The sequence below is a fragment of the Etheostoma cragini genome, chromosome 1, assembly GCF_013103735.1.
Source record: "Etheostoma cragini isolate CJK2018 chromosome 1, CSU_Ecrag_1.0, whole genome shotgun sequence".
NCBI classification, from domain to species: domain Eukaryota; kingdom Metazoa; phylum Chordata; class Actinopteri; order Perciformes; family Percidae; genus Etheostoma; species Etheostoma cragini.
The window spans coordinates 21,893,188-21,907,130 of NC_048407.1; the positions used below are offsets into that span (position 1 = coordinate 21,893,188).

At 40.0% G+C, this 13,943-nt stretch overlaps 1 protein-coding gene across 1 annotated transcript in view; it reads right to left on the reverse strand.

Annotated features, from left to right (window-relative positions):
• Window positions 1–683: 683 nt before the first annotated feature.
• Window positions 684–13,943, reverse strand: part of spon1a (spondin 1a) — a 62,297-nt gene continuing 49,037 nt past the window's right edge. The window contains exons 8-16 of the mRNA XM_034875221.1: window positions 10,328–10,529; window positions 8,043–8,183; window positions 5,752–5,827; window positions 5,458–5,640; window positions 3,206–3,376; window positions 2,925–3,092; window positions 2,454–2,618; window positions 1,704–1,970; window positions 684–1,593 (exon numbers count right to left, since the gene is read on the reverse strand). Of these exons, the coding sequence (XP_034731112.1) occupies window positions 1,430–1,593; window positions 1,704–1,970; window positions 2,454–2,618; window positions 2,925–3,092; window positions 3,206–3,376; window positions 5,458–5,640; window positions 5,752–5,827; window positions 8,043–8,183; window positions 10,328–10,529 (1,537 nt within the window). The 3' untranslated portion in view covers window positions 684–1,429. The remainder of the gene's footprint in view (window positions 1,594–1,703; window positions 1,971–2,453; window positions 2,619–2,924; window positions 3,093–3,205; window positions 3,377–5,457; window positions 5,641–5,751; window positions 5,828–8,042; window positions 8,184–10,327; window positions 10,530–13,943) is intronic.

Here is a 13,943-nt window from a genome sequence, read left to right on the forward strand (position 1 = left end):
TGACCATTGGTGGAACTGAACAATCAACAGCACTGCTGTTTACAAGAATGGGATGAGCAGATTCTATTTCCTGTGGAAGCTGAGATCCTTCAACGTGCGCAGCAGAATGTTGGAGATGTTCTACCAGTCTGTTGTGGCCAGCGCTCCGTTCTCCTCCGCAGTCTGCTGGGGCAGCAGGATCGGAGCCAGCAACACAAACAGAAACAGCCAGCCTTCCTGATCGACAAACTGATCAGGAAGGCTGGCACCGTTGTTGGCTTTAAACAGGACACTTTTGAATCTGTGGTGGAGAAGAGGTCACTGAACAAACGGTTCTATCTATCATGGATAACCCCGACCACCCTCTCCACCCCACACTGGTCCAACAGAGGAGCACCTTCTCTAAGAGGCTTTGACAGCTTCGATTTCACATGGACCACTACAAGAAATCAATCCTACTACAGGCAATACAACTTTTTAACACTTCATCACTGAGTGGAATAAGACTCGTTTATGTATATTCTGTATGTGTGCCGTGTGTCTGATATTTTGCTGCTGAAGAACAAGCAGCCTCAGGAAAGACCAATTTCCATATGAAAGGTGTTAAGCTAGTTGTCGCCATCTAGTGGAAGCAGAAGTATAAACTATCAGCTCTCTACTTTGCACATATACCCTCCAAAATAAAAAAAGACAAATCCAGGTGACATGTTGTCACGTTTACTTTTATTGTAAAGGTGATATTATTCCAAAATATTAATATGTTAGAGGAACAGAGAAGAAAAGGAGGAGGAGACATCTAGAAAACATCTACACAAGACTTTGGTAAGAATCTTGGGACACATTCTTATCAAAACATTTCACAGGAAAAATAATAAAATCTTCTAACAATGCTCAAAATGATATAGATTTCAATTGTGGTGCATCTACATGTAAAACAATATAGCTGGGTAAAAAGCCAACTGGGCATTTTGTGTCCTAGAAACAACTGAACAATTGTAGGCGTATAAAACACTGGAATGGCTGGGCACCTGTGCTTTAAAGTCTGGAATATACTGTTCTACTTAAGGATACCACAATATATAACAGTTCTTTATCTTTTTATTAAATCAATTTATATTTCATAATTATATTTTTCAAGATATATTATACCACAACAAGTTTACAGTAATCTTGCAAAAGAGTCTTATGTGTATAAGAGCTAGTTTGAAAACCGAAGAATCAGCCTAGTTTAAATCCAGAGTTTTCCAGTGAGATCTTTGAGTTCAAATTCTCTTGAGGACCACTGACCTGAGCTCTGGATTTAACCATGACAGATTCAAGCATGTGTCATTTCAGCCCTAAACAGAGTGCATTGGATCATTGTGTGACAGTGTGCCATGCCCTGTTCTGTTCCCAGCCCAACTGTCATCCCTTCCTCTCTTCAAAATCACCCCCGTTCCCCTACTACTTCCTAGCAGGGGTGCACATTACAAGCCCTGATCTCCTTCCTGTCCTTGCAGCTGGACAGCTTGGCGGTCTTAAACCTCTGCTTCACCGTCATGAGTCGTTCTTGAATACCTCCACCGCACAGCTTGGTACATTCTGTCCAACTCGACCATGGCCTCATTTTACACCCTAAGAATAGAAAAAGGAAAAGAGAGACCACCAGAATAATTCTTCCCTCAGATTTTTTGTTAGTCATCTGGATGGCGTTGTAGTTCCTTTTAAGGAGGGTGAATACAAACCTGGATGCTCAGAGGTGACCTCAGCACGGCCCTGTTTGCTCCTCCTCTTTTCACGCTGTTCCTTGCGTCGTTTCTTCTCGTCACTGTTGGCTTGTCCTCGGTTGCACTTCCTGATCTTACACTTCTTCCTCTGGATGGTTTCAGCACACGGGTCTCCTCCAAACTGAGGCTCCAGCTTCACCATGCGTGTCCGGATAGTGTGACCCTTCCCACAGGACTTATTGCACTCCGACCAGTCAGTCCAATCTGACATGACACAGTCTATGGCTGGGTAGACAGAATTGGACAGTGGTTTAGAGGAAGTTGTGAGATGAGAGTGGTTACTGATGAGAAGGACAATAAATAGTGTTTGATTTAATGTTCTGTGTATGGATGTCAAGGATTGCATATGAATCCACTTCTAGGGAATAATAATTTGTTATATCCTAAATTATACATTGACACCACAGAATACATTTCTGGTTTGCCACGGGGTGCGATTTGTTGTCACATGGCTCTGATGTAGCATTCTCACACTGCTGTAAACTAATAAGCACTGACGTGAAAAACAAATGCATATAGTAAATATTAACAACTGTCAGTCCAAAAACAACACCATAGTATTTTACATAAATTACAATACTTTGTGGGGACACTCTAATCCGTCTTGTATCTATCTGCATCAAGGTACCGGGTTGTATAACAAACTGATTATGAATTTCCATAAATTATACATGTTTAGTATGTGGGTGTGTGGCTAGAGATACTTACGACACTCTGGTAGCATGCACTTCTCCACCTGTTCTAAGTCTTCTGTACACTCGCCCAGCTCCACTGAAGACTTGAGCGTGCGTTGTCGTGTCCTTGAACCCTTTCCGCAAGTCACACTGCAGTCACTCCAGTCAGACCATGGAGTCAGCATGCAGGGGATTGTGTCTAAACACAACACGAGTCACTCAGTAACACCAGTATTTTACCATCAAACACAAACATCACATGTGTGAAATATCTCAAATGCAACTGATCAAATCTTTAGTTTTTAATTTTTTAAACAGTTGCATGCATGAATAGTAGCAGCAAAACAGCATCTGGCTTTTTAATCGTGAAGGAACAAAACCTGATTTATAAGTTTTGTCGTTCTGAATTCAGTTAGGCTGACGACCACTTGTTCCTGGCTGCTTAATGAGGCAAAAAAGTAAAAGGTGTGCAGATAGTTGTGGTCCTGAAAATGTTGCTACTCACGACATTCTGGCATCATGCACTTCTCCACTTCAAGCACTTCCGCCCCACAAATGGAGCCATCTGCAGGAGGCATCTTCACCATGCGCTCTCTCCTCTTCATGCCAAGACCACAAGTGGCACTGCAGACATCCCATTCACCCCACTCTGTAACCAGACAACTGCTGGGTGCTAGGGGCCAAAAGGGAAAGAAAAGGTACAGAAATCCCACAGTGCTACTTAAATTAGATCCATAGTATGAACTAATAAACTTGGGACAAACAAAGGGACAAGGGACAACTCACAGCATTCCTCATTGACCACACAGTTTTCGGTGTCCTGTGTGGGCTGGGTGCAGACAGAGCCATCATCAGGGAACTGCTTCACGTAACGCTCCCGGGAACGTGTGCCCATCCCGCAGGTCAAACTACAAGGAGACCAGGAGATCCACTCCGACAACATACAGGTGGAAGCATCTAAAGAGTCAAATGACAAAAAAGGAAGAGATGTAGGTGACAAAAAGATTAAAATGCACAGGAAACTCAAAATCGTGTAATTGTAGCTTAACAGGTGTCATGCATGTTTTATTGCCAATTGCTGTAAATTACTTCTATGTGGGGTTGTTTGCCCATATTTTATAATGCTGGTTTAGACGCATGTTTGGCTGAATGCTGCCTGTTGCAAAGTTTTTTTTTTGAATGGAGGTTGAACTTGGTGAAACTGTCTGTAAGTCCTAGTTGTTGGGGGCTTATTGCAGTCTAATATACAGTTCATGGCTGTTAGATACTTCACTTACCTTTATAGTTTTACAACTTAATGTAAATAACTTTGAGCTGCATTTCCATCCATTGCCATGTGTGTAAAGTAAATATACAGTGACATGTTCTTGTTGTATTGCATCTATACTCCAGCTCGCTGGATTTAAAATGAAACATTGATTGTGATTAAAATGCCAATTTTTACCTTTAATTCCAGGGTCATTACATCCACATCAGGCAAAACAACGTAGGAATGAAACACATATATAGCTTCACCAATATGTTATTGTCGTGCCACTGAAAATGTGTGTAGGCAGTCAGCCAGGCTGAGGACAACAGTGTGCATGTGTTATGTGCACCCACATGAGGAAGCAGGAGCTACTTTTTCAGCAAAGCTAATTTGAATAAATGAGCAGTTTTATTTGGGCATTTCTTTTTCTATTTTACTTTTATTTGCCTGATTTTATTCAACTGTAGTGCTGAAGTGCTTTAAAGGTCCAATGATGCTTTTTGGATACTTTTATATAGGCCTTAGTGGTCCCCCATGCTGTATCTAAAGTCTCTTTCCCAAAATTCAGCCTTGGTGCAGAATAACAGCTACTAGAGCCAGTCCAGTGGGGGTGTAGCCTTGACCAACTGCCATGCTTCGCTTGTTTGCAAGCCATGATGTCTCCCTCTTTCTCATGGGTGGGCCAAATTCTCCGGGCGGGCAAAGCAGAGAAAAGGGAGGTAACCTTTCCCCTTATGATATCATATGGAGCAAGATTCCAGATTGGCCCATCTGAGCTTTAATTTTCTCAAAGGCAGAGCAGGATACCCATGGCTTTGTTTACACCTATCACCATTTCTAGCCATTGTGGGACCATTTTCATGCCACGAGACCTTTAAATGTGCCATATAAATTAATTAAAGTTTACCATATTATCACGTCTCATGTAATTATCTTGTTAATTCTGCATATTCAAGGTGTAAAACATGGCACAAATAATTAATCTCTAAATGTATCAATCTGTCTGCCATTAATCTATAAATAAAGGGCTTCTTTCAATGACAGAAAATCAAACCTATTGATTAATTTAATTTGCAATAATGTTTGGGTTCATCATTACATCATTTAATCATTTGTGATTAATATAAATCATCCACAATTGTCATAGAGATGTTGGTCAAAGGAAAGTTTCAATTGATGGTGGTGCTTGGCAAAAGGTCAGGGGTTCAAAGTCATTATGTTTCATTAGCCATTGGATAAGACCAAATTGTAAAACACAAAGACTGACAGACTGACTAATCGACATGGACACCCAACCTGCCTCTGGGGCAAAAACGTTTGTATAGAGAGAAAGAGAACAACGAGAATATATAATAATGTAAAATAAAACACCTTAAAAAACCAGCAGACATCCTTTCTTATTGTCTTAACATCTTACAAAATATTTTATAAGCCTCCTGCAATTTAACTTGAAATCAAATGTAAAAGCCTGCCATAGAAACAAAGAGCTGTCCTAGCCTGTCCTTCTGTTTTCAATTCATTGCTGCAGGAAATCAGTACACTAAGGTGTAATCAATGGTCTACAAGAACAATGATTTTAAACAGGCCTCCAGTCTTTAGAGTATCAAAACATTAATGGAATGTAATCCTAACATTTCACTTTTTTTATCAGAGATAAAATGCTCCTAGTGGATGGCGAACCTTTAGAAAACTCAAAATTTGTTCAGATGTCTTTTAAGTCATCAGCTACTTGGACTTTTTTGTTTCCCTCGTGAACACAGTAACCTTCAGTCTTTTGATAGATGCTCACCCTCATCACTGCATCCCGGCCCCATGCAAGGCTCAAAGTCCTGGGTGTGTGGGCAGGGCACACTAAGGTCCAACTGGGCCTTTAACATCCTCTGCCTCATCCGCTTGCCCTTTTCACAAGTGGCCGAGCTACATGCGGACCATGGAGACCAGTTGGAGTAGATACACGTCTCAGGGGTGTCATCTGAAATATGGTAAAGGGAATAAAGATACTATGATAGCTTAACACTGTTGCTGACACAATGTTTTTCATCTTGAGAGAAAAAGAGAGAGAGAGAGAGAGCAGGATTCAGACCTTCCTCTTTCTCCTCCTGGGCAATATCTGCTACAATGTCATCCACATTATCCGGCACAATGTTGCACTGTTCGCCCTGCAGACACACAGACACACAGTAATGTTAGGACGTACTCCAACACTCTCTAGGTGCTCTGTTGCTTCAATTTTCTGCTCTCTTTAAATCCTTCTGTTTGTTTCTTATAGCAATCAGCAAGAGTGACAGCCGGAAAATGGGAGAGTCAGCATAAGCTTACAAACTCTCTTAATTGGGGTATCTACACAGTAAACTGGAAGAAGAGATACTATGAGAATACGAGTCCATGCATTCTAAAATTCTAAAAGTGTAAACTGAGCATCTGTACATGTATGTACAGTATATGTAATGATTAAAAATGGATTGTGGAAGAAGGATCACAGACTAAAATCCCTACAACTGCCTCTAGATGCCACTGAAGGACTGCTAAAATGTTATCCCTTTCTAGTTTGCAGTCAGAGATCCCAGGGAATGTGTTTCACTCATTATCCATCATATTAAAGTACAGGCCAAAAGTTTGGTTACACCTTCTCATTCAATAAGTTTCCTTTATTTTCATGAATATTTACATTGTAGATTCTCACTGAAGGCATCAAAACTATGAATGAAAACATATGGAATTATGTGCTTAACAAAAAAGTGTGAAATAACTGAAAAATTGTCTTATATTTTAGTTTCTAAAAGTAGCCACCCTTTGTTTTTTTATAGCTGCAAATCCTGTTTGTTCTCTCAATGAGCTTCATGAGGTAGTCACCTGAAATGGTTTTCACTTCACAGGTGTGCCTTGTCAGGGTTAATTATTGGAATTTCTAGCTTTATTAATGGGGGTTTGGACCATCAGACTATAGTTTTGGGGTTGGCCTTTCCCCTGACACTAAAACATCTGGCTCAACATTAAAGTTTCTATGGGACTTGGTGAGAAACATTGTTACTGTTTTTGATGTTTCAATGTTCCTCACCAAGTCCCAGAAGAACTTTATATTTAAGCTGATTTTAATACCTGTCATAAAGGTTTTAAGTCCCTTTTTCTCACTGATTTGTGAAATTTTAATTGGCTGAAGGTCTTTTAGGAGCTGCATCACAACTCTTTTGAGGTGTTTTGCAATTTATTATTCTTGACATAGCCTGAATTAAGACTAATCAACAATGGTGGGTGCCAGGATAGCTCAGTTGGTAGGAAATGTAGAGGCTTTGCTGTATGTCATTCCCCCTCTCTCTCCCCTTTCATGTCCTGTCAAAAACAGGCCTAAACATTCCCCCCAACAATCCTCAGAATAAAACAAAAGTGGTGACTGTTCAAAATATTACCCATCATCCTCATTCATATATTGATTGATGAAATATCACATTACCATTTTTTGTAGTACTACTCACTTTGATGAGAGGCTTTTTTACTATCAATAAGAGGCACCAATACTAAACAAAAACAAAAAACTTGAAACTGAACTGCACAGTACTTACTACTAAACTACTAAAAACTAACATTTGATAACAATTTAGTCATGCTTATATTTCATTTTTGTCCAATTTGGAAAGCAGCAAACAAAACGTGTTGACAGGTGTCCCAGAGATTTTTTTTTACCTTGTAAAATACAACTCCCACACCACAAATACAGGTACTACATCCATTACTAATCAATTGCTGTATTGGAGGACATGATTAAACTCACCATCATACCTGCTAAGCAGTGCCGAAGAAAAATTAAAGCTGTCTCTGTCCTTCCTTCCTGTCTCTGATTTTGAAGCTTTTAAGACATCTATACTTCTGCTCACAATGAGGGAAGATGGTAAAGGTTGCCAGTTCTGTTTTTATTTCAATCTAATATTGCTATTTTATCAGTGTAGCATATCATCTAGAGTGTTAAGAGTGAGCTAAGAATATACTGTATGTGAAGATGAGATGCAGAGCTGAGCTGGAAGTACTGGGCTCACTTCACAATACAGAAATAAAGCAAGGCTATCAGTGACTATAGAGAAAAAACTTGCAGAGAAGCAATCAAAAGAGACCAACCAAGAACCTGTTTCTTTTTCTATTTCTTTTTTACTTGCTGTGAGACCAAAGGGTAATGACTGTGTCACCTTACTGCACACTGCAGGAATATGTTTAGTACAATTCAAGTCTTGTTACTAAATCATTATTGTTATAGATCGCAAATACTGAATGACTTACCTTCATCGGTTAAAATACCATGATGCAATTACCTGCAATGTCACAATTATCCTACAAGAGCTACAAAGTAACTGTCTTTGCTGACTGGTATGAAAACAGATAGACCTTTCTGGCGATGCGTTCCACAATGACCCTAGCCACTGGCGTGATGGCGCCCCCTTCAGGGTCATAGAAAGGGCTCTGTGGATGATCCAGACTGGTCAGGGGACGGATCTTGTCCTGGGTCACAATGGGCTTGTTGGGAGACTAAAAAAGCACACAGAAAGAAAGAATAAGAAAGAAGAGGAAAAACAGAACGCTGTAGATCTTTGGGATTTAAAAAAAATTGCACATTGTCAGGATTTGTTTGAAAGATCCAATACAAAGAGCACAAAGTCACTTAAAGTTATACAAGTCCCACAAAGGACAAGTCCTAAAGTGTAAGAGCAGCTGCAAAGGAGCATTGTAGTTTATATGGGAGATGCTTTTATTAGTCAGCAGTAAAGGTCTGCCAGCATGGGGTTGATAAAAGCACCACCGCCAGAGGCTGTCTGGAGACAGAAGACCAGCTTATCCTTCATCCCCCCCCCCCCACAGAGACAACAGAAAAAAAGGCAAAGAGCTGCTCTGAAGCACTGGAATGACTGGCCACTAAAGTAATAGCACTGAGAATGGATGTCATTACTCGGTTACAGGCTTGTGCCTTTACCATTTATGGGGGGGCGGGGGTCCCTCCCTGTACCTGCAGAGACGTTTTTGCTCTTTACCAATGTAAATGTATTCATTGGGTCTCAGGACACCAGCCTGAGCCTCCATTTCAACAATGAATGAATGAAAAATAGCAATGCCTTTTATCAAAATTTGTGCCTTGCCACTTACGTAGGGCCTACGCACTGTTGCAGGCAATGATCAGCCGACGGGAGTTGGCCGCAGGACGACTCAATCCCCATGAACAGTTTTTAATGTTCTATCCGACTATAACTACTCGAGATTCTGGTCTTGTGAATTTGTTTTTATTTTCGGGACAATTAAGGCAGGATTTGGGATTTGGGACAACCAACACATTTTTTTGTTTTATTTTTGGGGACGTATGGACACCTAATGGATACCTTAGTTTTAGATTTCTGTATACCAAGTGGTACAGACAACTATCAACTCATGACCTTGATGACCTTCTAAGTTTGTTTTATAAGTAACTGCTGCAACGTATATATGTTCTGAATATGGCTGAATAGCCTCTAAAGTACAGTTCCTTTCAGTCAGTGTGAGGCGCCAAGTCTATGTAAGAAAGAACAGGCGTGGTGTACAAGGGAGAGTGTTTGTGTGTGTGTGTGTGTGTGTGTGTGTGTGTGTGTGTGCGTGCATGCATACATGTCTGTGTGTGTGTGCCTGTGTGTCTGTGAGAGAGAGAGCCAAGGGAGAAAGGAAGATAAATTATTCCTGAGACTGGCCAAAACAAGCAAGAGAGCACAGTTCAGTGGGTTCATCTGTGAGCTCCAGGAATCAGCCAAAGGTGTCACACATGTCATCATAGAGTTTGGTCAAACATGTACAGTACACGCACAGCCTAATCTCTTGATGACTGGAGACACTAAGCACGCAGCAGGCAGAACTTCAGGGTGAGGGCGGGTGGGGAAGACTTTGAAGGCTGTTAAAGGAGAATTGAATGGGTGATGAATTGTTAGGAAGTGAGAGAGGGAGTGCCTGTGAGTGTGAGCAGACAGGCGGATAAAGAGGTTGGCGTAATGACAAGGTCAAAACTTGGCTGTGAAGGGAAGACTCAGCTGGTGATGAGATTGAGGAGGAAGGTTATTCACAGGGTAAAAGGTGGAGAGAATAGCAGTTTGCAGAAGGCTGTGATTGCTGTGGAATTGTGGGGTTGTAACCTGAGTTGAGTCAATCTTTGTTTTTGTTGCATGATGATGATAATGATAGAGAGTTCCATTTCCCCCTAGTTTTTCAATTATAGTAATAATTACTGGTACATTTTAAATCTGAATAAATGTGAAATGGCTGTTTCACAGAATAATTCAGTGGCAACCGACATGTTTGACAGTAATTTGTCTTATCTACATTTCAATAACTGTGATTAAAGTTCGTACTAACTTTAAAGGTGTCTAGGCCCTTCCAATTAATCAAATGCTGCAGTCTTAATTTTAACGCTTGATTAAAGGATATTTCAGTGTTTGCGTTGTTTACCTAAAATACATAACAGATAACTGATGTACCACCCTGCGATTCACATAACATCACAAGTACTTAAAATATAGATCAGTCATTGTATATGACACAAGCAGACATAACAGGATGAGGAAAAATTCTTGATTTTGTATGCATGTTGGGCAAATGACTGAGATAACATAATGTTTTAATAAATTACATTTTTTAAATGCTCAAATGTTCTCACTGACCTCATATGTCACCCCGCTGTCAGTTCCCGCATCCCAGGGGATCAGGTCCTGGACCACCTTCTGGACCCAACCACACTCCTTGGTACACAAGTCCTCAGCAGACAAACCCACATTCCAGTCTGGACTGGGCCCCAGCATGGTCAGGAAGGACATAAGGTGACGGCTCTGGTCCACTGAGAATTCGGCTGAGGGGGGGGCCCGCCTGAAGGAGAGAGTGAGAATGAAGTCAGTGTGATTCAAAGCTGTAATAGTGAGTAAGGAAGAGAAAGAGATAGCTGCATCACAACTGGCCTGTGTCCCTCAGAAGACCTGAGTCTCGGCTGCAACTGCTCGCCCCTAAATGAGATGTCCAGCCTGAACAAAAGCAAGCCTAGGGATGCATGTGGTTTGTTTTTGTGAACTTATAGTCATACATTTTCAATTCAGTCACCAGAGAATTGTCCTAAAATGGCCAACAAAGTGTAAATACAAAAGGAAACGTTTTCTGATACCCAAATAGACAAGTAAAGACATTTTACTGACAGTGTACCAGGTTAATATTGTAGTAATTCCCAACAAAACCAGTATGCGAGGTGTGGACCTCTATATATGGGTGCTTGCTCTACCCGGTAAGCTACCCAGGCATCAAAATCCATGTATTTCAGGGTATTGGGACTAAAACTCACTCACACTGGCGCAAGTTTGCATTGGAGTAGGAAACTCTGATTCCTTTAGAGAGAAAGAAAGGAAAGGTATAGTTACACTTCCCAGAAAGAAAATGCTGACAAATATTTAGTTGATATGTTTCTAGACTCACTTTGCCAGATCACATCTATCTTCTTCATAATACATTTTCTTTGGTCCAGCACAAGAGACACGCACGCACGCACACACACCCACACACACACCTCTGGCCATCTGTCTAAACTAATTAAGAACTTTACCAGCCAATACAAGATTAATTAAAAGTGGGAAGATTCTTGTTTAAACATAGACAATTCACCAGTAATTCCCATTCAAGCTGTCATCATGCCCATATAAATCCAAATCCTTCAGCCAAGTCAATACTGCTCCGGCACACTGTGACCTCTCAGTGAACTCCAAGACCCTTCCACATCTCGCCTGTATTCTGGGACAGGTTTCCTGAACGCATGCATTTCTAAGGACTGTCTTTGTCTGCTGCCTTGTAAGGAGAGGGGAAAAAAAGTAATACATTTTTTTCCGGACAACAATTGTGAAATGTCTGTTATAATAATGATCTGTATTTCACTCTGCCAATGATGGCCTCTGAGGATGTGAAATAACACTTATTCCCTGGGAACACACAACTTGATTTGACTCTCCCAGGCCTCTGCTCAGTAAGTACTGTATGTCTAAGATTTATCTCAAACATATATTTGGCATCGACAAAAAGGTCAAGTGTAACTGACAGACAAGAAGAGAAAGAGCAAGTCTGGTAGCAAATGAGGAAGGGATACTTCACCATACAGCAGACAACCCAAGTAAAATGCTTTCATTAATCAGAAATGATTCTGTTTATAAATATGTGCATATTTTTGTAGTTGAAATGAATGGTACTAGTTTTCATAGTGTAGAAGGAAATGATTAATTTATTTGTCAAATTTTTTAAGTTGTTGACCAAGCATTCAACTATTTTGCTGAAAGCTGGGGATTTTAGACAACCTCGATATTATTTTTACATGTTACATTTGGTATTTTCTTTCATGCTAACGAGTGTGTTAATTCTGGATTTGTTCTGTACTAGAATGAGCCACATAGACTGTCCTGAGGTAGTCTGTTTGTCTTGTTTTAATAGTAAACTTTAAATGTCAGGTTTCATACTTGACAATGTTGAAAACAGTGTTTTGGTAAACTCACATCTGTGGCTTAGTTAATTGTTGCTTTAAAAGATATCAGTGCCTGTCTACTTGCATGTTTTAAGTCTTTGTCTGTATAGGTAGTCACTGTAATATCTAACATTTAAATGTCAAGTTCTGACAATTTCCATCCCTACTTTCAGCATAATGCAACTCCATGCTATAACTTAAACATATAATTGAGCCAAATTCCATTTTGCTCTTTGTAGCCAATAGCCTATTCTTCACACAAAAAGCTTTATATAATCAAGTCCCTATTCTGTACGGATGCTGTTTTCCTTTCTCTCAATTTTGTTCTCTTTGGCCCACGTCCATGGTGAGCACACTTCCACATAGTTATCAATACAAAACGTCCTTCCGTTTTTCCTCCAAACTAACATAATTGATCAGAGGCACTGTACAACAATTAATTGGTTGCCAGTGCAACACGACGTAAACTAATTAGTGCATATCATTGCTTCTATTCCTGTGTTCTTCCCTTGGAGACTAAAGTCATGAGGCCCCCTGGTTGAGGAAACAACACTGCACATGGCTTTACCACTGAAGTTCTTCTGAACCAGCCGAGCCAACAAGCTTCTTGTTTTTCTCATGAATAAGAGATTAAATGGCTCTTGTGAATTTAGGAGTAAATGAGCATGGTATGGCTGGCAGTTTCAGGGCACCTTTTAGCTAGGTTTTCACTGATCGGCAGGCTCTGGGTCCAATTTTGGATACTGACTTCTTACTATATGCTCTGATACCTTAAGCCTTAGGACCTATGGTATCATATATATAATTACATATAATTAATTAATTAATTTCTGTTGTGATTTACCAGTGACTGAGAATGTTGTGGCCCATTAATTACAAAGTCACTCTGTAGCTTATGGGCCAACATTTATAGACGTGTGGATGCGTTACATAAATGTTGATTATTTTTGAAAGATTTTTATTAAGTTTTTAGATTGATTTCTTACTTTGCATTCCTTTTAATGTGGTTTGACTTAAAAATTGCTTAAGATAATCCATCACAGAGTACATATCTACTGAAAAGCATGCTGATGGTATGTCCCTCACATTTGTATGAGTGTGTCTGGCTCCAGAGAAGTAACTGATTTACTACAACTGAAATTCAAAACACATCAAAACCTATTTTCAATTGAAAGTAGCAGAGCCACGTACATACCACGGACCTGTTGCAGACACTATGGAGCATATTACACTTTTGACTTAAAAGACAGAACTACATCAACAAAGCATGACTTTTTACTTGACTTTAAAGTTCCATGCCACTTTAGTCCTGATGTATATGCCCACCTGTCCAATTTAATGTTTTCCATTTAGCCATCTTATCTCCAAGGTACTAAAGACTAGAGGTAGGAGTTAGGTATCCCATTTTCTTTTGTACTTTTTAATCTATGTTGATTTCCGATAGTGTGTTTAAGTTTCTAGTTTTGTCTCACAGGCCCGAAAAAGTAGGCAAGATGGAATATTTAATTTGTATTTATTCCGATTTTTAAAGTACTACATAGTGAATATTTTGCCAGTGATGTATGAATTTTTTTCTAGGGATGAAGGTCTGAAGATGTGATCATGAAAGATGTCTGAGAGAGACATTTGAGTTGGTTTTATCTATATTTACTTGATACATGTATATGGAGCAGTCTGATCTGGCTCATGTGCATACATGGTGTCTTGCACTGTAAATTCAAAAAAGACAATGTTGTGCACATCCATATAGTTGCTGGTGCAGGAAGACTAAATGCCTCATTCTGCAAGCC